At 40.6% G+C, this 27919-nt stretch overlaps 1 protein-coding gene across 1 annotated transcript in view; it reads right to left on the bottom strand.

Annotated features, from left to right (window-relative positions):
• LOC132984342 (zinc finger protein 236-like) overlaps window positions 1-27919 on the bottom strand; it is a 64865-nt gene that overhangs the window by 22141 nt on the left and 14805 nt on the right. Inside the window, exons 9-23 of the mRNA XM_061051140.1 lie at window positions 26957-27137; window positions 26307-26579; window positions 25382-25585; window positions 25047-25170; window positions 22830-23090; window positions 21581-21813; window positions 20831-20938; window positions 19088-19230; window positions 18472-18575; window positions 13036-13187; window positions 12210-12386; window positions 11589-11892; window positions 8311-8414; window positions 6829-7257; window positions 3536-3681 (exon numbers count right to left, since the gene is read on the bottom strand). Of these exons, the coding sequence (XP_060907123.1) occupies window positions 3536-3681; window positions 6829-7257; window positions 8311-8414; window positions 11589-11892; window positions 12210-12386; window positions 13036-13187; window positions 18472-18575; window positions 19088-19230; window positions 20831-20938; window positions 21581-21813; window positions 22830-23090; window positions 25047-25170; window positions 25382-25585; window positions 26307-26579; window positions 26957-27137 (2943 nt within the window). The remainder of the gene's footprint in view (window positions 1-3535; window positions 3682-6828; window positions 7258-8310; window positions 8415-11588; window positions 11893-12209; window positions 12387-13035; window positions 13188-18471; window positions 18576-19087; window positions 19231-20830; window positions 20939-21580; window positions 21814-22829; window positions 23091-25046; window positions 25171-25381; window positions 25586-26306; window positions 26580-26956; window positions 27138-27919) is intronic.

The raw sequence follows: 27919 nt of genomic DNA, 5'->3' as shown, positions 1-27919 counted from the left end.
AAATCAAAAGATACTTCTCATGAACCATCTGTGTATTCCTTATTTGCACTGCTCATCTCTGTACACGGGGAACACTATAAATACACAAAGATCACAGTTTTATAAATTCACCTTTAAACCAAGAAAGCCTACATTTATACATTCTTGTTTAAAAACGTTTCTTTTGTTATTGTATGTTTTCTTAACTTGTTTAAATTTTAAGTACATTTACAATTTTCAATTTGTATCTTTAGGTCAAACATGACACATTATATGTATGTATGCGACCTGGCACAGCTCTGCTTCTTATTCTCTGTTAATCACTCACTGTACTTCATTTTTGTGTTTTTATTTCACTCTTGATTTGGAATGGTAAACCGATGTGTCCCATACCAATAAAATCCCTTTAAATGCATTGAATAATTTACAAGATAGATTAAATGTGTTTTCGCTGAGGAAGAAGGGGGTGGTATTTTTTAGAAATGTTTTGGGGCACAGCCACAGCCGTAGGAGTGACGGTTTCTTTCTGGAAAACATTTCAGGATCATGAAGCAAAATGCAATATATTCCACATTATTACGCTTTTTGACAACTTCAAATCCATGGACTACATTTCAGTCAAAGAAGTCAGATGACATTTGTATGAATGAACAAATGTAAAAGTTGTGTTGCTTTCAGTGTGTAGTTATTCATTGCCAATGATATTCTGTCAATTCTTAGAGTTTCTGTATTTAAACTCTACCAAAAACGAATCAAAAATGATGCAGGCTACTCCTAATATATTCTTACATGTGGTTGTACAAAATGATTCTGAAGACACTGAATGCTTTTGGTTGAACAAAATCAGAACAAATTCCAGGATTAATCTATTGATCAAGCATGTGAGAATTGGATGAGCTTCATCCGACACTGTGCAGATTAGAGAAAACATTTTCATTTGTTATTTTTATAGCTGATTGAACTAAACTCATCACGGGCTTCCCATGAAGCAGCTCTGTTCAGTCTCGTTCTGGTGCTCTTTCTCCTCCAGTAGACTTCTTCGTTTGGTTTGATACAAACACACTTACAAGCTGACAAAAACAAACACCCCGTCTACAGTTGTAGAGCTGGCACCACATGATGCCATGAACAAACCATCATTATCACAAACAGTGACACACTTTATCTCACATTTAGAAACAAATCGATTGATTGCAGGACAGTGTTGACAGGGTGCTTTTCTATGAACAGGTGGTAATTGAAATGTGTCTCTCAGAAGCACTTTATTAACATTACACTCCAACAGAAAATGAAGCTGATGATGAATCAACTCGACTCCGAATATTTAGCACATTTTTAATCAGTGGAAGTAATTGAGTGAAATGATTCGGATGAGATGATAATACACCGCGGGAAGAATTAAAAAGTCGACTGCTTCAACCGCTCGATTAACTGATGAAGATGAAGGATTTTGTCTGAAAAGGCTAAAGTATTAACAAACAAGTCACAAAAAACAAACTGAATAACTTCCTGATATTGGGTTCATTAAAGGGGCTATATGTAACTTTTTACATGTATAAATCCTTTTTTATTTCCCATTAATAAGCGAACGGTTAACTGATGTGAAACAGTAGATGTTCACTGTCTATCTGTGTTGCCTGTATAAAAAGTTTCCCCGGGTTGTATTTTCTGCGAAAGCTCCAGGAAGTGACATTTTATGCTTGTTCTCAATGTCCTCCTCACTCCGCTCTGCTTACAGAGATCAACAGTACAAACTCGTCACACACTCCCGGTCTTCACCTCCATCGCCAGAGGTCGTTTTCCACACACTTCTATCCGCTCTAGGAGCTCTCAAAGGTAGACAAACTCATCACACACTCCTGCTCTCAGCCAGTGCCTGCAGAGACTGTCGTTTGTAGGATGGAGAATGAATACAGACACACAGACTCCTTCACAGACGTTCACATGTGTATGACCACTTACCTCCTCTGTAAACATTATGACGGTAAATATCCAGTGTTTCGCGGCCGATGACGATGCTCGTTTGTGTACGTACGAGCACGTATGACGAGCATGCGAGGGAGAGCGAGCAACAGGTTACTGGTGCAGTTCGCCTAACGGCCATGCGGTGTCACTACAAACGCAGTATTTTTGAAAGTTACATATAGCCCCTTTAAATAGCAGCAACAGTGTAATGGTTTGGTGTGTTCTCATAATTTGAATGTTCACAGAGCTTTTCACTTCAAAGTGTAAACAACAAGTCTACACCACTGCTCCACTTTAACTTAATAAACAAAGTTTATTTTGTATTATTAGAAATGTTGAGCAGAGAAAAGATGAGGACATAAGAAAGTTTTTTATATGTTTACTACAATCCTACATTATGAATGACCACAGCAGATAAGGCTTATATAACAGAAATATTAAACCATTAAACACTTTAATACCCAATATTTTATGTCTCTTTATATAAACCTTACTTGAATGGCCTATCATCCATTTACAACTGCAGAGTTTCAGATTTTGTATGTATTACCAGTAACCATACACCAGTGGTACTCAGCCTTGTTAGCCTGAAGAGCCACATTGACCAAAAAAATATTTCTGTAAGCCTCTTTCTTTCCTAAAGTGTGTGGGAAACACAGTGACATGATATGCAAAGAATCATTTCTGCTGACAATGTTTCCCTTTTTTAAATAATTATTTTTTTTCTCCAAGTAGGACCTAAAAGAGCCACAACTAGTCCCAAATGAGCCACATGGTGCTCGAGAGCCTCGGGTTGAGTATCACTGCCATAGACTGTAAATATTGATGGACTGAGGAAGCCTGAGTGACGTCCGCTATCTGTAACTGCAGGGGGCTCAGGAGGCTCATCGGCAGCAGCCGCCATGTTGGAAATCCAGTCTCAGCCTAACTTTCAGTCAACCTAACGACAGGCTGAGAGCTGGAGCTGAGGCGGGTTTTAAGCCTTATGACAAACCGTTACATCGTGCCGACCTGTCAATGATGTCAGCTACGGGACTAACAATGGATAACACATATCCGATAAACGGAGCAGTTACATCAAAATAAAATTGTCCCCCTGTCCGGTCTGTGCCCATCATGACAATAACTTATACGACTTTTTCCATTTTTTGTACCCGCCTGTGAACATGTTGTACTGTCAAATCTGTTTCGCCTGTCATGTGTCTGTGACTCCCAGGCTTCATGGAGCCAGCCTCAAGCAGACGGTCGAGGAACAGCAGGATTTTGCACTTCAGCTTTTGCTGCATTTTGTCAGACCGGAGATTGCTGCTTGATATTAATGCTACATTTAGGTTGGTCATTTTCTCAATGATGGTGCATACTTATAAAGTAATTAAGGAATAAGCCCGTTAAATAGACATCACCTTTTCTCATTTCTTCTCTAAGTGGTGCTTCAAATGCATTTCATGAGAAATAAGTTTCAGTTTGTCATATTAATAAAAGGCAGCTCCACTTACAGGGAACTTGATTCCTTGCCAAAATAAGTTTATGTATTGTACATCTCAATAACGTTAGATCAGTGTTATGATGACGTGGAGGATGTGTGTGTTACCTGGAGTGTGATGTTGTTGATGTTGCTGGTATCGATGCCAGAGATCTGGACGTTGGGGCACACCAGGTTGGCAGGCGTCAGCTGCAGGTGGATGCCGTCCAGTGTGGTTAGACCATCTGTTAGAGACACAGTCAGGTCTCCTGCAGCTGTAGTGCACACACACAAACACAAACACACACACACACACACACACACAAACACACAAACACACACACACACACACACACACACACACACACACACACACACACGCACACACACACACACACACACACACACGCACACGCACACACAAAGAGGCAAACATGCATATTTAGATATTTTACATCTGATATTCGCACTCATCCCATTTTGTACTAAATGTTTCTTTACCTTTGGAGCAGCAGAGGGAACTGAAAGCAGTTATTTTTTCCAGCCTCCACCTGTGCTAACATTTTATAAACAACCTTCTGCTCAGCTTATTCAACTGATCATTCCAGGGGAATACAAAGTCACAACATTTCTATTCTCAGGTCTCAAATAATGACTCCACTCTGTTCGAAGGTAAGAGCAGGTAGAGAGCCAACAGGCTTCATGAATAAAGTGACGTTTCATAGCGTGTTGGTGTAAAATAAAGAGATAGCTTTTTGTGGTCAAATACAAGAATGACCCTGGAGACACAAAGATCATATTAAGTCTCTCAAAAACAGACAGGGGTTTATGGTTACATAAACCAATAGTTTATGTAAGTTTCACAAAACAAAAAGACAGAGAGAAAGAGAACATAGAAAAACCTGGAAATGATGTCTTCCCAAATGGTAAAAGTAGAGACTTCTTCTAGAGAGGTTTAATTTTAGACAAGTCTACACTTTTTCTTTAAAGGAAGAATTTGAAACTTTTTGATCCAGTAGATGTCGCATTTGAGCATCAGCATGAAACCAAAACAAACTGTTATTTGGCCATGCCTCCTCCATACTGAAGCCTTCGCTCTCCTCCAGCGACACACATCAACTCCTCGCGTTTGCACAAGGGAGTTTTCAAATTGGAACGCACCATAATTAAGCACTAAGCACAAGCGGGGGACAGAATTGTCCTTGTTTCGAGCTGCACTGTTGTGTTATCAGGCTAATGCTAGCACTCTTTAGTTAGCTCAGATCGTGATCTAAAAACACTTAAGTGACATTCAAATAAGCAGTGAGTACAGTATCTATAGTCCCTCACTACACAAGGAGAGGAGTCATCCCGTCCCGTCCATGTAAACACGGCTCAGACAACATCACAGACAGCCGGGCTCACACTTCTCACTCACTGTAGACAGTCATGACTCAGAGAGATATTTATAGAGGATGTACTGGATCTCTGCTGTATTTATGTGTTAAATGTCACACATTCTGCCTTTTAAAAAAAGAACAACCAGAAATACAGCAGAGTAAGAGTGTAAGAAACTAGAAACTCCTGGAGCTGTGTGCAAAGTCATTTTATGGCTGCAGAATTGAGTCAGACTTCAGTCAACACATTAAACTTAGATGCATAGGAGGATAAAGGTGCATAATTCTGCATTTAAAATGCACAGAGTCTCTGTAACAGCCAGAGCACCAAGACAACAGTCCAGTATCTTCCTGAATCTGTTTGATCAAAACTTAAAAGGGTACTGTTATTTCCCTCCATGGCTATTCAAAGAGCTTGATTCAAAATGGACATAAAACTACCTTATCATATATACATTATGTATTTGATTTATCTGATAATCCTCTTTCCATTTCAAAGCTGAGTGTCATTTCTTGCCTATTCAGAACCAAACTATTTTATCCACACTTCACAAACCTCTCAGAGCAAAATCCGGATGTGTGAAAGCCTATTAAAGGTGTAAAAAAGAGAGACCCTTTAGACACCTAGATGTTTTATCCACATTCAAAATGCAGCTGTTCTGAATACAAGAATTTAATGTGAATGTTTGTCAGCTTTTGGGAGGATTTCTGCTGCCTTGACAGAGCAGATTTGTGTTGAAACTGTCAAATGGTTTCCTGTGATTGGAGGAACGGGAGCGCACAAGAAGTGGATTTTTGCTATAACAAAAAAAAAACATGCTCCTACATGTGTTGGCCTTTTAGTCAATGAGAGGGAATTTATGAGCACCAGGGCTGATGCTTCCAACTGATAACAAATAAACAGTGTGCATGATGATCCCTTCAGTATTTCATTCACCCCCATAAACTCACTGCATTTATCATCAGCATGACGTTGCCATCAGGGTAAGAGCCCAAAGCTAATAAAATGTGTTATTGGTTTTTGCAGAACAGAGCACAGACACTTTTTAGGATAATAAAATTTAGTGTCTTCATTTAAGCGTTTCAGGTCATTTCATCCTCTCCAACTTATCTCCTCAAACTGCAGTGATTGGTTTCTTGGCACACTGCTCTGCGCTACATGTGTTAATATGCTAATTATCTCATCTTATAGTGTTCCACAGTCTTACTGAACTGCCTTGGTGGGTCTCTGATTAATTGCAATGTCATAACTTTTTTGTTGAAATCCAAAATCCTGCTTGGCTTTAAGTAGGCCCGCCCACAAAAATGGCTGGGCACCTGAAAGGCCAAATAATGGGCCATCACAGGACATGATTTAAACTAAAGTATGCACATTCAATCAGTAGTGTTTGCGCTAGCCTCCTGGCTAACATTAACTCCCTCTGGGCCTTACACCAGTAACATTATTTAAAAAAAATCAACTGTAAATAAAATTAGTGTTTTTTTTCACTTAAAGAGTTAATGGTGAGTATTTAGGTTTAAATAAAATGCGGTCATTTTTGTTTAAAATTAGGATGGACCATATTTTTGCTAAACTCCATTTGACTGCCCAGAAAGTTTCCCCTTTATCGGTATGGACGGCCTTGGCTTCAAGTACCTGATTTATTTTGGAAATGTGTGTGGCTTTTATGTGAACATTTTAATTTGATCAAATTTACAAAACCTGAAATAGCCTGTAGGTGTGAATGAGGTGTTAATGGTTTGCCCTGTGATTAGCTGGCTACCTGTCCAGGATATACCCTGACTCTCAGCTAGGATCAGCTCCAACCCTTGCTACCCCCAACGAGACAAGCAGTATAGCAAACGTGTGGATGAGGGATTTGAGCTAAACTTGATCATATGATATACATTTGATTTTGTTTTTTACAATTACTTGAAAATGATATACAGCACATCATGTGTACTGAAGTCAGATTGACCTTTCTCTGGTGATCATACAGTTCTGTTTATTTAAGTGGTAGTTTTGGGATTTTATGGTTGTGTAAGTTGTGTATCCCTAAATCTTACCTGACATGGACGCAGGCAGGATGGCCCCTCCCACTAGTCCCTGTTGTAGTAGATTCTGGTCAAACTGGCTGGCTGGGAGATAAATGTTGGGGTCAGAGTTGGATGTTTGTAAGAGTCCCACAGGTTGAAGAGCATCTGAAGCCACATGCTGCTGCCCCTGGCCTGATGCCACACCCTGTCCAGCCGCTGATTCATGGCCCTGACTGGCCTGACCAGCAGAAGAGGCAGAGCGCTTTGATTTGTTTCTGTCGCTGTTCGGCCGGAGGTGACACTGGATGTGTGTTTTGCGGTGGCCGGACGTCCTGAAGCGGAGTTCACAGAATGGACATTTAAAGGGCTTGGAGCCGGTGTGGAGGCGCATGTGCACTTTTAAGCTGCCTTTTGTAGAGAAGGAGGTGGTGCACATGTGACAGCTGAACAGTTTTTGGCCTGCGAGGAGAAGGAGAGTGTTAGCTGCAGTCAGCTGAACATGAGTAGAGGCTGAATCACAGTTGGATTTTAAGCAATGTTGTGTGTTCTCTGTGACAGGCTAAATAGCTTCCTGACATCAGACTCTCATATAAAAACAGAAACTACACAATGTGTTGTTCATCATGTCACATGAAAGGATGAACAAGGCTAACTGTTTCCCTGTTTCAAGTGTTGAATGCTAAATGCTAGCTAACTGGCTGTTGGTGGTAGCTTTATATTTACTGCACAAACTTGAAAATGGAACAGCTCTTCTCATTTTACTCTTGGCAAAAAGAAACAACACAAAGTGATATTCCCCAAAATGTCAAACTGTTCATTAAAGGTCACATATTCTCCTCCTTTTCAAAAAGTGTAAATAAGTCTCAGAGCTCCTCAAAACATGTCTCTAAAGTTTCTTGTTCTAAATCCACTCTGATCCTGTATTTGATCATGCCTATAAACCCCTCTATTTCAGCCCTGCTCAGAACAGGCTATTTCTGTGTCTGTAGCTTTAAATGTAAATGAGCTGTGTCTGACCACGCCCCCTCTAGAAGGGCTCAGGTGGCTTGTGCTTTCTTGCACCATGCCCTATTGTTTACGTTGAGAAGGCAGACTCAGAGGGCAAAACAAACACCTAGCTGTGGGAGTGTCACCCACTTCGGAGAGGGGTTACTGCCCTTTGTGATGTCATGAAGGGAAATATCCAAACGGCCTGTTTAAGCACACATTTTCTATAAAGTGGAGCAGGACTTTTCTCATAATTGGGAGGTTTGTAGAGCGACTAGGGACACATATTAGTGTTAGAGAAACATGGTAAACTGTATTTTGCATATTATGTGACCCTTTATAGAAGTGTAACTTAAAGAGTTCATTAAACTGTGTGGTTCAGGCAGATCCTGTTTTGTTTCAAATGGTCTTGTCTTAACTGCCACAATGTTCCAGAAATGTAACAAACCGGTAGGCGCCTTGTAAACAGCAATTACTTCAACCTCAACCTTATGAAAGATGGAGAATAATGTGATCATGGATTACCTGTATGCGTCTTCACATGGCAGTCGAGGGTAGATTTCACTGTGAAGCTCTTCCCACACTCATCACACTTGTATGGTCTTTCGCCCGTGTGGATCCGAATGTGCCTGAATATTGAAACAGAGGGACACAGGGTAATTGTTACACATCACAAACACATATGAGAGATTCAGAGCGGGGGGAAAGACAGTGAGCGATACTTTGTTTGTTTGTATGTGTGTGTGCAGTAACGGAATCAAGAGTCCAAAAGAGCCTTTTCTATGTGTTTCTGTGTTTACCCCGAGAGCGCTCTCATCTCTTATTCCTTTAGTTCAGAATACTGTTGTTACAAAAGCTTCAAAGAAAGTTGCAGACACAGCTGGACTCCAAAAATGAAATCCTAATTCCTATGTATGACTCACTGGCCAGTATCGGAGTTGTTTAGGAAATAGAAAAGTCTGAGCTGAACAAAGTTTGAGGATGTGGTTGTAACTTTAGAGTTCTAATAACAAGCTTCCAGGGAGATGTACACATTTATACCTTTTCTAGGATAGGATAGGATAATACTTTATTGATCCCCAGAGGGGAAATTCGGGCGTCGCAGCAGCACAGACAAGTAAGCTTAAAATACACATTAAACAGAATAGATAAGATAAATAAAAATAAAAACAGGGGGTATATACAACTACAAAATGAATGATGAAGTTAACTATGCAGGGAATTGAGACAGTATATGCAGAGAATGACAAGATAAAGTGACAAAGCCTGCCTCCACACATTTTTAAACTCGTTATCTTCACTAAGGGTGGACCGATAGATCAACATGTGACTGGAACCATCCAGTTTCAGCCTGCTCGGCCCTGACCGATGACCAGCCGGTCCTCACGAGTATAGCCGATTTGGTGCCAATCAGACGCACACACACACACACACACACACATTTTTTTAGGGCGCTACTCACACGAATGCACGTTCCTTGCAAGTTATACCTCATTGTAAAGGTGACTAATCAGGCTTTCCAACGATATAAAATACAACACCAATTAGTATTATTAAAGTGGTGAAATAATTGACCAAAATAATGTTTCCAAACTTTTTTTGAGGAGTTTACATTAATATGGATAATTAACGGACATAAACATGATTAAAACTCTTTGCAAACACAAATAGCTTTCACGGAGGCAGTGACAGACAGATCATCTGGAAATGAAATACATGTACGGTAATTTGTTTATTTGCACACATTTATACACTGATGTCAAAGGCTTCATTTATTTATTTGGATGGTAAAGGGAGAGACTTCATAGTCTTCTGACTACTCAAAGTGCTTTTACACCACATGTCACACCTACCCATTCACACACTGACAGCTGACAGTTGTTGCTGCAGGAGCTGGGGATCGAACCCTCGACCATCCGGTTGAGAGACGACAACTCTACCAACTGAGCCACAGCTGCCCCATTAGCCTCAGCATAAGCTAAGAGCTATTCTCCCTGAGGGTGAGCAGAGGCAGCCAGTTAAGGTGCCTTTACACTTCTTTACATTCACACACACTCTCACACATCGTTGGTTTTGCTGACAGGAGCAATAAGGGTTCAGTATCTTGCCAAGGACACTCCGACACGCAGCAACAGCCAACCCGACCGTACAGTCTTAAAATAAAATTGAACTTGGATGCCTACCCTAAACCAAGGAATTTAGTCTATGCCAATTACAGTGAACATCCGATTCAGCAAAAATGGGGGAGAAAAAGGGGAGAAAGGGACTGTGTTGGATTTAGAGACATTAAAGGATTGGCAGTCTCATTATATCTATATATATATATATATATATATATATATATATATATAGCTGCGTTGCTCTATTTAGAAGACTTCTTAACAAACAGTAATATGTTTTACATGCTCTGTTCAGACAATTGGTCGTGTTAGATTCCACTTTGGCAGCCTCAGTTACCTAAAGCTCTGGAGACTGATTAACACATGACGTTTATCATTTTAAAAGAATGTCCCTATGTCCAAAAGAAAGTAAAGAGAGAATGTCCCTGGATTAGCTAATGAAGCTAGCTGCTTTGTTGCCAGTTACTTCTTAATCAAGAACGAACACACAAACAGCCTGCAGATAGAGATGCTTCTTCTAAAGCAGTCTGTCAAACATTGATTAAATAACTTATTTTAGCAGTTCTCCCCTTTAGCGATGGGTTAACAATGTTACCTACATTTTAACTAACAAGAGGAAAGCATGACTGCTGAATTCATTCTGGATAAACTACATATTCCAAGTTATCTTATCAATAACATATGAATTATATTCATGATTGGGAACACAATTTAACTGGTTTATTAATAATGTATTTTAATAATGGCCTGCATCATCAAATGTATAAGTTAGCATTAAAGCTGTAGAAACTTTTCTTAACTGAGCTGGTACCATAACAAGGTTGTTTTGCTAATTGTAAGCTAGTAAAATGTTCATAGGTATTTTATAATTGAGGTTTTTGAAAAGACTTTCAGACAATTTGCAACTTTGTACTGTCATTAACCGTCGTCATGATCAACTGGGCTGAGCTAAGAGAGAAGGACGGAGGTCTAACAAACTAAAAAATGTCTTCTTTAATACAGTTAGCTACAAATGCTAATCTTGGTGCAAATCTCTGTAATGAATGTGCTTCAAGACTGAGGCAATGCTTGTTTATCAGACGGCCTACTCTGAAGGTGGCTAGTGCAAATGACCTTGTAAAAATACTTACATTTTCCTTTAAAGGCTTTATATGTGATTTTTTGATCCAGCAGATGTCGCCCTTGAGCACCAGCATGAAACCAAAACAACTCGCGCTGCATTGTTGTGTTAGCATGCTAATGCTAGCGATCTTTATTATGCTCGTATCTTCACACTGCATGTAAATTTACCTGAAATGAATGTGATCTAGAAACACAGTTAATCAGTGAGTACAGTATGTTATTCTTCTTTTCTCTAGTCCCTCAATTAAACAACTTTTATACGTGAGGGGAGGAGTCAGCCGCCGTCCCGGCGATGTAAACAAACTGAAGATAGGACTCTGAAAACTCTGAAAACATCACAGACAGTGGGACTCGGGTGTTACACCCATTGTAGACAGTCATGACTCACAGAGTTATTTTCAGAGGATATATTTGATTTATATTACATTTAAGTGTGAAAAATTACATAGAAAGACTTTAAGGGATCGTAAAGAAATGTTTTACGTGTATTCAATGTTTCCATTGTAGCCATGGCGAGCAGACATTTCCCCAAGCAGACAGAAAAATAGACTCAACTCGTACCTGACGAGGTCACTGGGCTTCTTGAAGCTCTTTGGGCAGAAGTTGCAGCAGTTGGCAAACTTGGGTTCTGTTTCCAGCTCCACCGCCTTGTCTTTAATCTCGCTGATTCGGTCCCTCTCAGCTGCTGACTGGGCGAGGATCCGCTCCGACACTGAGGCCTCCTCCCCGGGGTCCTTGGCCAGCTCAGCTGCCTGCTCCTCAGTGAAAGTGATGATTTCCAAACCCCTCCTCTTTGATGCCTTTTGCTCCCCGTCCTCTTCCTCTTCATCGTCTTCTTCAATGTCTTCAGCCTCTAGACCTACAACTGAGAGAATTGTTTTGGATTATAAATGTACCTTTTCTTTGGCTTTGACTTCAAACTAGGCAGCTCAAACTGAGAAGAAGACGAGGGTAAATGGAAACATTTCAAACTTGAGTAAAAATATAAACTTGTCCTAACAGCAGGAATTAGCACGCCCAAAGTTACCTTTTGCCTTCATTTTCAAATCATTTTCATAGCCTAGACATGACAGAGTGTTCAAACTCCTTCCTGACTGTGGAGATGAAATGCAGGTTAAATGACCCTGTGTCTAAGAAGTAAAACGTAATGACACATCAAAGCGGTGTTGTTGGCGTTCTTACTTTGTTCCTCCACAGCGTGCACCTTCCTCATATGCTTTTTACACAGCAGGCTGGTCCTGAAGCTCTCGTCACACATGGAGCATTTGTAAGACTTGATGTGGATGATCATGTGGCGGTTCAGGCTGCCGTTGGTGGTGAATGAGGCGTCACAAACATTACATTTATAAGGCTTCATTCCTGTCAGGAAGAGATGAACGGGTTCAGCTGGTGTCTGCAGGTTACACTTTTATTGTTTTGGGACTTTTTACCTCAGAAAGTTAAACCAAAACAATATAAAACTTCACAACTTTTCCAAACTTTTCACTGACAACTTATTTACTGGTTATTTTTCATAGTCAATTAAACAAGGCACAATTAATAAACATGACCTGAATGTACTTCTAGTTTTTTAATTACTTACATAAATCAAATGATGTTCTAATCCTGTTCTCAATCTTTAATCAAGGATAACAAATATTACAAATACGTAGGATAAATTATTTGTTTATAAGATTTATTTTGGGGCTTTTTATACCTTTATTGGAGAGATAGGACAGTGGATAAAGTCAGAAATCAGGGAGAGAGAGAGTGGGAAATGACATGCAGGAAAAGAGCCACAGGTCGGATTTGAACCTGGGCTGCCCGCTTGGAGGACCACAGCCTCTGTACATGGGGCGCGCAAACTAACCACTGCACCCTGTATAATAACTTATTAAAGATTTGAAATGCTTTTAGAATTTTGACAGTTAACCAGGATATATTGAATCGTTTTGCATTTGTCTGACCTACTTTATAACAAAGATATTGGAAGATTTCTCAGAATTCCCATGGAATAAAGTGAGCTCACCTGTGTGTGTGTTGAGGTGAGACTTTAGAACCCCAGCTGATACAAAGGCTCTTCCGCAGAGGTGACATCTGAAGGGTTTCTCCCCTGTGTGTGAGCGCACATGCTGCTTCAGGTGGCTTGACTTCTTAAAGCCTTTATTACACCAATTACACCTGAAAAAGGAGAAAACAAACATCTTATCGAGGCTGTTTTCTGTAGTTAGAGTTTGTGGTGGACATGGTTCCTGCAAAGATTGTGTGCAGTGAAGAGCAGAAGCTTCAAGAATGTTACCTAGGCAACATGTTGTTCAGACTCTAAAGCATTGTTGTTTATTGATCATCTTTTTTCTCTAGCTTCTATTCTGCAGATCTTAACCTTTCTATGGATGATACAGTAACACAGCATGGATATATCTGTGTGTTTACCAAATGTAAATAAAATAATACAAAATAAAGATCAAATAATACTTTACTATATAAAGGTTATTCCTCGATCACATGCTGAAGCTCACAGACCGGGAGGAAAGACTCTTGTCAAACATATACAAACATATACAAACAACACGTCTGCTTCTTTGTCAGTGTTTCAGAAACGGAGCAACTCAAGACAGAATACATCATAAATGATTTCAAAACCCATGCCGTGCGACTGAGAGGTACATTCATTGGCACCATTCAACAACAAACGATGACCCTTTTTGCTGACAGCCAAGAGTCCACAATCCCTGAAGCAGCTGGCAGGTGACATTAAATGTTTTGTGTCTTGTTGTTGTTGTTGTTGTTGCTGCTGCATAGAAAGGTACGAGTAGCTGTTCATCATCACCTGTGATGTTCTGAAAAATTTTCAAGAATCAAGAGGATCCTTTTACAAGAAAGTTGTAGAGGATAGCTACCACTTTAAATCTCTGACATTCCCTGAACACTATGTGAAAAAATAAATTCTAAAGATTTGGATGAATTAATTTATATTAAATTCATTTTCTTATATTATTGCTGAAGGTTTGTCACATAGGAATATCTTACTCCACGTCATCCATCCATCCGTTATCGATACAGCTTTTTCCCGTTCGGAGTCATGGGGGGCTGGAGCCGATACCAGATGTCATTGGATTGTTCGTCAGCCAATCACAGGGCTACTCCAAGTCATGGACGCATGACGTGGAGTCAGGTATCATTAAATGTTTTTAGTTAACTATCACTGAAAAAGGTTCTGCAGGGCAACAACCTCTCCTTTGTTAACCATCAACCCTAACCTGCATACATATTAAAGGTCACATATTATTCTAATTTTCAACCACATTAAAAAAGTCTCAGAGCTCCCAAAAACATGTCTGTGAAGTGTCTTGTTCTAAATCCACTCTGACATTGTATTTGATCATGCCTATAAACCCCTCTATTTCAGCCCTGCTCAGAACAGGCTGTTTCTGTGTCTGTACCTTTAAATATGTAAATGAGCTTTGTAAGACCACGCCCGCTCTCTGGAAGGGCTTGTGTGGCTCGGGCTTTCTCGCTCCATGCCCTTTTGTTTATGGTGCGATGGCAGACTCAGAGGGCAGAACAAACACCTAGCTGTGGGAGTGTCACCCACCTGGGGGAGGAGTTACTGCCCTTTGTGATGTCATGAAGGGAAAATCTCCAAACGGCCTGTTTGAGCACACATTTTCTGGAAAGTGGAGCAGGTGAAAGACAGAAAGGATGGACTTTCCTCATAAATTAGTCAGATCTTGCCTCTCCTCTCTGTTTCCTCTCATATCTGCCATCATCTACGCCTCCCTCACCACTAGAATTGTTCCTTCATTATTCAAAACTTCAGCTGTCACTCCTATATTGAAAAAACCTGGTTCAGATCCTAACAACTTCAATAACCTCCACCCCATTTCTAACTCTAACATCTCCAAAATTCTGGAAAAAATAGTCGCCACCCAGCTACAGTCTCACTTAAATCAACATAGCCTCTATGAGCCCTTCCAGTCCGGTTTCCGCCCCCGTCACAGTACAGAAACTGCTCTACTAAAAATCACCAACGATCTCCTCATTGCTTCTGACTCCGGCTTACTTTCCATCCTCATCCTTCTTGACCTGAGTGCAGCCTTTGACACTATCTCACACCCCATCCTCCTCAGTAGACTCTCCTCCATTGGCATCACTCACACCCCCCTTACCTGGTTCCACTCTTATCTCTCAGGCCGCACTCAGTTCATACAGCTCAAATCCTTCAAATCCGAGCCTTCCCCAGTCACTACAGGTGTGCCCCAGGGCTCTGTCCTGGGGCCCCTTCTCTTCATCACCTACCTTCTCCCCCTTGGCAATATTTTCCGTAAATTCAATATACTTTTACAGTGCTTCGCGGATGACACCCAGCTCTACCTCTCCAGTAAACCAAACTCCACACTTCCACCCTCCTCCCTCACTTTTTGTTTATCTGAAATAAAATCCTGGTTCTCCTCAAACTTCCTTAAATGAAACAGTGATAAAACCGAGATCCTTCTCGTCGGCACTAAATCCATATTATCCAAAGTTGGCAGTTTCTCCCTCACTATTGACAGCTCCTCAGTTTCCCCTTCCCCTCAGGTTAAGAGTCTGGGTGTCATCCTCGACAGCACACTATCATTCAAATACCATATCAATAACATTACCCGGTCTGCATACTTCCACTTACGAAACATCAACCGTCTCCGCCCCTCCCTCACCCCCCATACTGCCTCCATCCTTGTCCACAGCCTTGTCACCTCCCGTATTGATTATTGTAATTCTCTCCTCTTCGGCCTCCCTCATAAGTCCCTCCATAAGCTCCAACTGGTTCAAAACTCTGCTGCCCGTATTGTCACCAAAACCCCCTCATACCATCACATCACCCCCATCCTACAGCAACTCCCCTGGCTCCCGGTGAAGCAAAGAATCATCTTCAAACTCCTCATGTACACCTTCAAGGCCATCCACAACCTCACCCCTCCATATCTGTCTGACCTCCTTCACATCGCCACTTCAGCCCGCTCCCTAAGATCCTCCTCCTCCATCCACCTCAACGTACCCTTTGCCCGCCTCAGCACCATGGGGGGCAGAGCTTTCAGCTGCTCTGCTCCCCAGCTCTGGAACTCTCTGCCACCTGACATTCGCAACATTGACTCGCTCCCCATCTTAAAATCCAGACTCAAAACCCATCTGTTCAAGACCTCCTACTCACTCTAACATTTTAAACTGAAATTACACTGTCCTACATTTCATTTCTTTATTGTATGCTGTCTTTTTATCGATCGCTGTTTTTAAAATGTTGATTGTTGTACAGTGTCCTTGTGTGTCTTGAAAGGCGCTTATAAATAAAATGTATTATTATTATTATTATTATAATTAAAGGGTTTGTAGAGAGACACATATTAGTTTTGAAAAAACATGGTTAAGGGTCTTTGGCATAATATGTGACCTTTAAAACCTTGAAAACAGTAACGTGAGAATGTTAAAATCTGTTTCTACCATACTCCTCCAAGATTTCATCAGATCACAGAGTTAACAGTTCCATCCCTTCTGTAAATCTAATGATGAATGACTTTAAATCAATTCAACAAAACAGGAGCGCGCCTCGGTTTTCTTTGGGTTCACACTGTTTCTACCGTTGTACAAAATGTAGCGCTGCATATTTTTAGCATGTCTGAACTACAGATTGAGATGTGATAACACAAAGAGGAGTTGTCTGAGAATAAAATGAATGTATCTCGAGGGAATACCCTTTATCTTATCTAGTGAAAGGTTTCAAATGAAAGATGCTGACGACAAAGAAAATATATTGAAGGCAGAGAGATGTAGAGAACACTGTAGAGTTTGCCTTTTATTTCCCCTGGCCCCCTTTTTTATCATGGGAATACGGTTGTTTTGGTTTTATAGAGCACATAAAAACTATTCAAACACTACATGAGGGAAAACTTAAAGCCAATAACAAACACAAACAACAATACTCAGTCCCCTGGTCTGTCTTTGATTACAAAGCATTCATGGGTCAAACAATATGAAAGCAACAGTTCACATTTCTTAAAGAACTGCTGCAATTTAGTCGAGGTGAACTGATTGACCGGCTGGTGACCAGAATCAGAGGATTTTCAGCCTGTTCGGCCGTGATGTCCAAGATCGTATCCAGAATAGGGAGATCCTGTCCCACTGAAAATGTCAGCTGCAGCTTCACTGCTCATTAGGCCTGAGTGCTGTAGTTCAATCAGACGTCAGTGTTGGTGAAGGAAAAGAAAAGCTCTCCTGAATGATCTGGATCCAAACCCCTCTCAAAGAACCCTTAGAAAAGGAGTTTCTGGTCCAATCTTTAGCCACAATGAGCTCTTTGGGGAAGCCAGAGACTTTTCATCACTGTGGCATTCAATCCATGAGGAGGCTTGATGATTGCATCAAATGACCCGGTGAGGTTGTCATGGCAAGATTTATTATCACTATGATTTCTCCTATAATACCTTGTCATGTTGAAGCCTTTTTTAATAACACGCTGAAACTAAAACCCTTGGCACCGAATATTAAATCAATAATAATTAAATGTATGACACGCTGACAGCGCAGTGGAGAGATAGAGAGAGAGAGAGAGAGGGAGAGAGCATTTGCAAATGGACATCAAGTAAGTGTGGATGTAAAACAATAACCAAACATTAAATCTTGAAGCCTAGTGCTGCTTGTCGGGTCAATCTCTGTCTCTCTGACAAAGACAAACATAAGACAAACTTTGACAGCTGTCTTATTTGAATGATCCATCCACAGACTGAACATGCAGGAGAGACTGTTGTGGACAAAAAATATTGGCAGAGACCATAGAGATGTTTCTGCCTTTAGTGTCTCTGCCCTCCGCAGAAAATATATTACTTTTGATACTGCGCTGCCATTTAAACAATGTAATACCATAAATAACACAGCTAGTGATGACAAATTCACTCACTTCTGTCATTGGAAAACTGTGTTCATCATGAAAACACCCTGCAGACTTTGATGAGAGCTATTTTAAAACAAGTTTGTTGCCCACAATGCATCACTCTGTATGGGAGAGAGGAGCTGTGTACATGTGACACATGGGCAGTGGGTTAACAGCCTCTTTGTAGATTTCAATGTGTTACAGAAACAGGACCTAGAGGTTGATTTCACACTAGGGACCGGGGCCCTGACCCAAATACGCTTAACCCCAAAGTCCGGTTCATTTGATCAGTGTGAACACAGATTTTTAAACCCACTATGTGCATACTGCCACCTGCTGTATCTGACTTTGTAGATACACAAGTGTACAAGGCACGGTACTAGACAATCATGCCTAATGTGAAAACACCCTTAGAGAAAATGAGGATGTGCAAAGAGAGCTGTGATTACAACTGCTGGTGATTTTATCGGGGGCTGGATTTCCAAAAGTGAAGATGTAGAAGCACTACCTGAAACAAGACATCATGCATGTACGAGCAAAAGAAACAAGTGTGAAGTTAACCTGTAGGCTCTTTTGCTGCTGTCCTCACTGTCATCCTGGTAGTCCTGTGTTTCAGTGGTCAGCTGAAGCTCCTCCTGACTGCTCTGCTGAAGGAGCCCATTTGTCTACATAGGAGACAAATACCCTCACTTTAACACTTCGATTAAGTTTGCTTTAGATACATTAATACATGAAATACAGTACATGGATGATGTCAGCATCATTTTGGGTATTACCACAGAGCTTAGCTAAGCCGAGAAAACACTGAAAGAAGGGGTTTATTATATACCAAGCTCTGTACCCAGTGTCATGTATAATCAATATCTAAGCCAGGCTGATAATCAAGCAAATCTTTGCAACATTTAGAAAATTAACTGTAGCTATATTCCAATCTGATTACCTTCTATTAAAGTTCATTTTTTCCTTTTAAACATTTTTTATGCAAATGTATACAGCTACTTGTTAAGACGTAATCTAATTTCCTACTCTATAAAAGATGCCTGAAGTGCACAGTGAAGACACAATGAATAATCCACTCCCCCACCGCATGATGTTTGGTTATAATTCTTCTTTCTAAAAAGGAAAACTAAAAGGGGGGTAAAAAGGGATAAGGGTCTTAAGGAGCACCAGGACTCACCACCTCAGCACTTTGAACGTGGAGCAGGTTTGGAGGGTGATAGCTCGACGACAGGGCCTGAGACTCCAGGGTGCTGGAATCCTGCAGCTGCTGAACTGTGGAGAACTGGGACTGATTGTAGCTCGATTCAGTGATGGTGAAGCCTGAGGGGAACAGCAATCAACAGAGAAGAATCCGTCTCCAGTTACTAATTGGATATTAAAGTACTTGCTGATTGTAATTACATTTTCAACACACACAAAAAACACACACAATTGAGTTTTGCAAAAACAATTCTCTGGATAAGCACTTTTATGAGCAATAGGAGAATTTTGAATAAAAATGTGAACCTAGAAGCGGACTGCCTCATAACACAGCAAATAAAAGCAACAGTGAATCTACAAGTAGGCAAAAAGGAGTTGTAGATAAAACAGTGTTTCTCTCAGCAAATTTCAAATTGAAAAATTATGCAATAATGGGAAAAATTTGGCAAGCTTGTGCCACTCATAGGAGAAATAACAGGCACAAACTGTGCCTACCATCAGTAAGGATGAATTCATTAAACGTTTATATCAATTCACTAATACTGCTGAATGCTGACTCGTATACACAACAGGAAATACAGCCTGAAGCAAAAATATAATGGATGAGCCTCGTCTGTTTTTGTAAGAAATCTGCATTAATGAATTGCAATAAGAACAACCCAAAAACACTAAGAAGGATGGACTGTAATCTGACCAGAGCAGCCATTGAAACTGTGACATGAGAGAATGTAACGGCTGCTAAAGAGTCCCTGGAAGCTAAACTATGTGTTAACGTAGCCTATACTGTATTCACTTATGATATGAAGATATTTTAAATGTTAATGGACAGTACATATAAGCAGATGTAAAAGCTAGTTACTGGATTGTATTGAAAAATGGTCACTAAGGTCTGTGTTGTTTTGTATTGTAACACTTTTGACAAGCTAAATTGAATGAACTGCTTTTATTCAATAACAAGGCGTGATCAAGACAGTGTCCTCTGTCTCAGATATCACACTTGCAGAAACTGTTCTTTTTAAAAGGGGCAGAGTCAAGCGTTTCTATTTTAAGGAAATCAAAGTGCATGAAGTCAGTAAGAGTAAATTCTCAATACAACATTCAACCATTCAGCATCCACAATGCATTATATTTCTCTATGAATTGGTTCTGTTTGTGGGCGCCTGTAAGTCCATGTGATGGGGTGGTGAACTCATCATGCAATATCCACAATACTTTAACATGGCAAGCTGTGAGGAGAGGCAGCGATATGAGGAGGCACCTCCTGCCAGAAGTCTGATTACACAGCAAGTTGACAAGAGTCAGTCGACATGGTAACAACCTGGTACAGAAGCTGGTGGGACTTAAGTAGCAGTAGTATATGTTTGAGAGCACTACACTGGATTAAGACAATCACAATGAAGAGAGAAAGGTTGGTTCCATTCTCAGAGACAGTTTATTGAATGTGACTTAAAAAAAGATTCACTTTATTGAGTAGAATTGATTTTTTTTTTTTTTATAAATAAAGATAGATACACTCAATAGTGATTTATTTAAGGTATTATAATTATGATAGTTAGTTCCACAATTTTCAGACATCCGAATAAAAATGCATACACAAGTGAACCTGGTGTGACAGAAAGTGTGTGTGTGTGTGTGTGTGTGTGTGTGTGTGTGTGTGTGTGTGTGTGTGTGTATGTGTGTGTGTGTGTGTGTGTGTGTGTGTGTGTGTGTGTGTGTGTACCTTGTGTTAGAGCTTGCTGGTCAAAGGCAGGCTGAGGGAGTGCTGGTGACTCAAACTGGCTGATATTCTGAGGCAAAGCATGCTGGGTGGTCACATATGAGTCGGACACTACGGAGACAGAGATGCAGAGCAACACAAAAGGTTAGTTTGGTACTCACAGAGACAGAGATTGATAGGATGTAACTTAATCGTCCTCTAAAGAAAAGTACAAATGGAGTCAGAGTTTATTTTAACAGCAGGTTATGTTGGATCATTGGTAATTGTTCCACTTCTTTTTCTTTCTTTCCAACATTGCTCAAGAGTTCAAAATAATTCTCAAGTGAACAACCTGTGCAAACTAAGAGAAGGACCATATCAAATCAGAGTAAGTGAAATAACAAGTATTCAAACAGATGTTCTAGTAGGCAGATATTACTCTTTGGAAAGAAGAAAAAATAACTACAGGATAAACATGACCCCCCCCCCCCCCCTTTTTTTTAAATCTAACAAAAAACCTCCTTTGAATGCAAGGCAAATCCGAGTCTATACAATATTAAAATGTAACTTCATATTAATGGGGTCAAGAGTTGTAGCCTTGACAACATGAGCTGCATTTTAAACTGACACTCAAGTTGGTGTGCTTCTGTGCGAGCCCCTTAGGATCCATTATAAAAAATGTAAGACCTGAGAGATCAATGAAGGTTGACATTCTAGTCTCTGAGGTAAAAGATGGCCACATCCTGGACCTCTTAGCCCCGCCCCCCTGCTTACCTTCTGCTTGTACGAGGTTTTGGTCAGTCAGAGGTGCTTCCAGTGTCACTTGTTGAGTTCCATTCACAACCTCCGCCTGGCCCAGTCCAAGCATGCTTTGCTGCTCTGCAGAGGAATCAGGCGGTTGTTGGAGAGAGTCTCCCTCTATTTCCACCTGCATGTCATGTGCCACAGGGCCCCCTCCTAAGGGGTCATCTGTGGACTGGGGTTGCAGCTGCTGGGCCAGTTCATACCTGGGACGAGACGAACAGAACTTCAATATTTAATAGTGATTGATGCAGTTATGTATGTTACTGTGTGTAATTGGAACTGGTTTGTATGGGAAAAAGGAATAAATTCATGAACAGACACCGTCATTATGTTAACCTGATGATACTTTTTTCTTTATGTTATTCCGACTAAAACTGGACTTCAAAAATACATGTAACATGTAAGTCTGAGTGGAATCGTTTTTAAAGTCCAATTTCTCAACACACCTAGATAGTGCAGTTTGGGGTCGATACATTCTTGCATGTATACACCTCAATATGCCTGAAACTGGCCTCTGTGTTTTGCACATACGCCACAGTTCCTTTACCGGGAACTGACCCAGAAGTTTGAACAGCTGAAATGCTTAGAGGAAACACGGGAAAAAAAACAAGATAAAGGTATTATCACGGCGAGCGCTCAAGCGAGAATCACCCGTCTTTACACAGACAAGGAGACAAAGGTTATGTTGCGTCAGCTGAAGGAGTTAAAAAATATTCAAAGTAAATGGGGCGCTGGTGGCGCAGTGGTTGGTGCGCTCCATTTATGGAGGCTGTGGTCCTTCAAGCGGGCGGCCCAGGTTCAAGTCCAGCCTGTGGCTCCTTTCCCGCATGTCATTCCCCTCCCTCTCTCCCTGATTTCCAGCTCTATCCACTGTCCTGTCTCTCCATTAAAGGAACAAAAAGCCCAAAAATAAATCCCTTAAAAAATAAATATATATATATATTCAAGTAAATGGATGCAAAGAAAACAGTTTGGCGCTTGCTATCTTGTTTGTCGCTTGTGAGGTATGTGACATAATAGGTCAACTGGAAGAAAGTTCAATGGTAAGCAGTTGAAAGGGGGCATATCGCCTCCTACTGTAGTGGAATTGGCCATACATCCGTCAATAATTAGATTTTCTCCAGTGCTTGAATCTTGTTCTAATCAAGCCAAAGCAGCCATAATAATCATCGCTCCACTTAACTGTGCAATTAAACGTAATGATCGACAAATCACGAACCTGTGTGTCTTCATGTGCTTCCTGCAGTTGGGCGACGACTTGAAGGTCTTCTGACAGTAGGGGCACATGTAAGGTCTCAGGTCACTGTGGGTGGTCATGTGGCGTCGCAGGCTGCCGCTGGTAGTGAACGTGGTGTCACACATCAGGCACTTGTACGCCTTAAGGCCCGAGTGGGTCCTGATGTGAGCCTTGAGGACTCCCGAGGAGGCAAAGCCCCGACTGCACTGCAAACACTTGTAGGGCCTTTCTCCTGTATGAGACCTGGGAAGGTACAACAGAGGTGAATGGGGTATAAATCTGCAATTCAGCATTTAGAAGTAGGAAACATTATTGTGATGTTTTGATTATGAATTATATAAAAGTGACTGGAAGGTCATAGATCATGGCAAAAGAGCGTCTGATTCTGGTCATCAGTCAAAAGTCAAAGGTCAGAGTTATCTTTATTGTCCCCACTGGGAAATTTGTTTTCAGCCGGAAACATACAACACATAGACAACACTAATAATCCACCTGACATTAGGTGCATAAATACATAAAACATGCAACCTGAAAGCCCTGCAGAGATGCTCCAGCATTTGTGCACCTTTAATATTATACAGTATATAAACATTTATTACTCGGCTGATTTCAATCAAATTCCCTGAAAACATATAATGTGTTAAAATTCGAGGTTCACCAGACGATCAGTGGAACTCTCACTGTCACATGGCTCTACTAATGGAGATGCAAGTTATTATACACCTGCCATCGCTGATGAGGAACAGCAAGCTGCAGCAGTCCAGAGAGACTGTAAGCGTTTCAGCTCCTTTATTAAGATTTGTAATAAAATAGCCTTCTTCAAGTGAAGTTGACTCAAATGCTCGAGGTTGGACATGATGCCAAGTTTAGGATGTTGTAAGTTTAGCACCACAGTGCTGTTAATTTGATGTTATGGTACATCTTTCCAAATGAACTGTAAAAGCAGGATATGTAATAATTAGAAAAGATTTGGGTTATTACTTGATTTGAGCGTTCATGTAGGGCTGAAAATTGAGGAGTGTTTTTCATAATAAATGCTGGACATCATCCAGCTGCTTCTCCTCATATCCATCTGCTCACAGCCACTCTTTCTCCTCCTTCTCTCACGTTCATTTCCTCTCACCTCCCCCGGCACTTTCTAAACATACCTCAACACATCCATTTCTCTGTTAATTGTCTTGTTTTCACATGCTTTGCTCTCTCCTGTCATTAACCTGCTGACTGTCTGATGTTCATCTTAAGTCTTAGGGTTATACTTAAAAACATTTCCTATCTATAATTTGGGACATAATACTCCTCGTTAGAGCTTGCTTCTTCAATTTGAGTTGATTTTAAGATTGTCTGGATCACTTTTACAGCATTTCATGGAGAGGCACCTGGCTTTAATGCTGAATTTCTTCTCTCCTAACAAGTCGAAGGAAGAACTCAGATTCTCTGACAGGGCCATTATAGCTGTTCCTGAATCCCAGCTCAAGACTAAACGGAGGTGAGCTTTTCCTCCAGACAGGATTTATCAGCTCTGCTATTCTCTCCTTGAAATTCTGAGGCATGTAGATTACGTGATTTACTTTAATTCTTAGAAACTGCTTCAAAAATAATTTTTTCTAAAAAAAAAAACAGTTTTCTTAGGTATTCATTTGACCCGTTTTTAATTATTGTAGTGCTTTACTGAAGTCTCTACCATGTCGAGCACTGTTCTAAAGGAGCGTCATGAGTTTGATTTAGTGTCATTAACCAAACGCTGACATTTGTGCTACATCAGGCAGGTGATGTTTTAGAAGCGATGTACTGTGAGAGACACTTATAATATTGAGTTTTATGAATCATTTAAAATTAGAAATGCATCCACCATCTGTTACATTTGAATACATTTTTTATGAAAATGATGTGCAAACAAGTTACGCGGTTAACCTGGTGATGAAGCTTATTTGATGGCTTTGAGTTGACAGGTATATCACTTTGTATTCAGTGTGGTTGTCAATCTGTTACAATGTATTTATTAGAGCATGAAGCATCTGACTTTTGAATTTTTATTTTTTATTTTGGCATAAACTTTTTTTTGTCACACTCAATTGGATGGAAATGAAAAAAAATGTATCATCTACCACAAGATAAAATAAAAAATAAAAATGTCTTAGCCCTCAAAAAGTCGTATTGCCGAAACTCCTACAGCTCATGTTGCTGAACAAGAAGTTTTACCTGACATGTTGTTTCAGATGGCTCGATTTCTTGTAGGCTTTACTACAGAACTGGCACTTGTACGGCCGGTCATTTCCCACCACCTCCAGGTATTGTTGTAACACCAAGCGAGGGTTCTGGAAGCCTGTTGAGTAAGCAACATTAAGGTCATGGTCTTCCAGGTGAAAACTGGTTTTCATTTTATGCAGACATGCAGCACATACGGTGAAACGTCAGTAAAAAAAAGTGACTGAACAAAGAATTCTGCTTTAACTAAAAATAAATATCTTCAAATGGTGAATACAGATTCAACACGTGGATGAACGTGGACCTGTCAACGCGTGGCGTGCTCTTACCATAATCAGTGATGAGGATGGGTTCCTGCAGGGGGATATCAGGCAGAGGTAGGTTACTCTTGGACACTTTGGCTTTGTTGGTTTTCCGGGGGAACTTGTGCTTCTTCTGCTGTAAGCTTTTGAAGTGAGAAGCAATGTGTGTTTTTCTGTGGCCTGATGTACGGAAGATCTTTTCACAATGAGGGCAGGGGAAGGGACGGACACCTAGAAAGAGAGGGAAAAGAACGAGGGATCAGTGTTTAGAGAATAAGTCAGATTCTGACATTTTGCTTTGATACAAAAATCAAATGTTTTTTTTTTTTAATTGCTAGAAATTATATTAAAATGTATAAATTGACTCTCCCTGAGGGGATCTGAATACATCACATAAAACTTGCACATAAACCAAAACTGTAAACAAACTCAAACATTTTAATTAAATGTCTGTAAACAAAACATTTACAAAGCCTTTCATATATTTTTCTTTGACACCAAATTAAAAAACAAGGAAAAGAGAGCATTAGCAAGAGGTGGATAAGAACGCATTTTTTAAAAGCCTTAGCTGAGAGTTAACACATAACACAGACGGTGACATTACACTGCAGTCAGAGACCAAACCAGCGTGCATATACACACGATAATAAGCCTTTTTGTGTTTGTCTTCATGCTGACATTTCATACCCAGAGGATGAATTCATGTTCTCTCACTTGGAAGCACAGAACACAATGATAGCAAACATAGGAGTGCACAGAGTGGCAATATGTACACAGGTATAGTGTTTGTAATTTGCTGTATAATTTGTGGTGACATACAGCTGAACACTAGATGATAGTGAAAGCATCACACTGAAAGCATATACAAGGGTCCTTTACATTATGTGCATACTGATTATGTTGGCACAAGGTTATGTTAGGTTTAACAGGTGTGTGATGCAAAGCTTCTCACCTGTATGCAGTCGCATGTGGACCTTCATGCTTCCAGAAGTGGAGAAGCACTTGAGACAGCACTGGCACTCAAAGGCCTTGATGCCCGTGTGCGTCTTCATGTGTGCTGTGAGGGTGCTCTTGACAGCGAAAGCTCTAAAGCACTGTTTGCACTTGAAAGGCTTCTCGTGCGTGTGGATGCGGATGTGGCGGACGAGATCGCTGGGCTTCTTGAACTCCTTGGAGCAGTACGGGCAGCCATGCCAGCGAACGCCGTTCTCCTCCCTGATGGAGCCTGGAAATGAAATAAAGAGTGAAGCAGCTGTACAGGGTTTCAAAATTAAAGTTGAGGGTGCATCAGAAAATAAAAACTACAAATCCCACTGTTGCATCCAACAAAGTGCTCTGTGGATGGAAAGTATAGCAGCAACTCTATCACTTGAGGCTGCAACATAAAGCTATTTGTTATCAAAAGACGTATACACCATCATTTAATTACACAAATGCAAATTAGTCAAGCACATCTATTTAATGTATTTTTTGTATGTAAATATGTGGTATATTTACTGCTGATTAATCAGGTATCTGTGTTGTGATTTTTGTTTTTCTTTCTTCTCTAACATGGTTAATGTTGAATGTTTTCCCCAGAAAGAGAAGTTTATGTTTTTAAACCTGGCATTTGAATAGGTTTCTTGAAGATGCTCCTTTTCTTCTCTCGGAGCGGTCTCTCGGGAGCTTGTACTTTCTTGATTTCCACAGCGGCGCCCTCCTCAGTGGTCTGGTTCTGTGACTCTCTGGATGTTGCGTCGCTGTGTGGTTGGACCACGCTCAGCCCGCTGTTCTCCAGCGCTTGCTAAGAAACAAAAACAAAAATCTTCTCAATCTCCACAGCTTCAAAGTTGCCTTCATGAACAATATAAATCAATTCTGGAAATACAAGTCGATTGTTATAACGGTATGTTTTCAACATAAATAAAAAATACATCATCATGTAAAGGTTTTATAATATGATACAGTTTCATGTTTAGCTTACACAAATGTTGCAAACGCTGACAACAATTAGCAGACACAATAAAACTATTGGCCAAAACAAAAGCCTGTGATCATAACATCCCTCTATGCTGTAGAGCGCTCGCGCCATTCAATTGGGTTGTACTCGTTCATAAAGCTTCATGTTCCAAATTCAATAACGTATCGTCTCTTTTCTCCTGGTTGGATATGTTTTCATCACTATTCAGTCAAATAAAGGAAGAGACTTGACAGAGCTCGAGCTCAAATAAACATCGATCCAGAGTCTTTGTGGAGAAGTTTCTACCCATCTCGCCCTCATTAAAATATCCCTCATGTGAGTCCTCCAATCACCAAGAAGAACATTTCCACTTAAATGGTTCTTGAGTTGTAAACTGACAGATGCTGATGTGTGTGTGTGTGCTGCTATGCCTAATTGCTGCCAGCTCACTGGGAGAAAATGTTAAAAAAAATTGGAGTTTTTTGCTCATCCTCATATCTTCAACACCGTGTGTCACACTGAGAGGTCGGAGCAGAGAAGGAGCGCTACCTCGTGATGCTTCGAGGTCTAAGGTATGTAGTTCCCAGCAGATCTGCAGGGTCCTGAATACCTCTGAGTTTTGCTCT

Source organism: Labrus mixtus, chromosome 11 (assembly GCF_963584025.1).
Source record: "Labrus mixtus chromosome 11, fLabMix1.1, whole genome shotgun sequence".
Lineage (NCBI taxonomy): Eukaryota > Metazoa > Chordata > Actinopteri > Labriformes > Labridae > Labrus > Labrus mixtus.
Note: the sequence above shows the minus strand (reverse complement) of the source record. Positions and strands in the feature narration are given on the sequence as shown.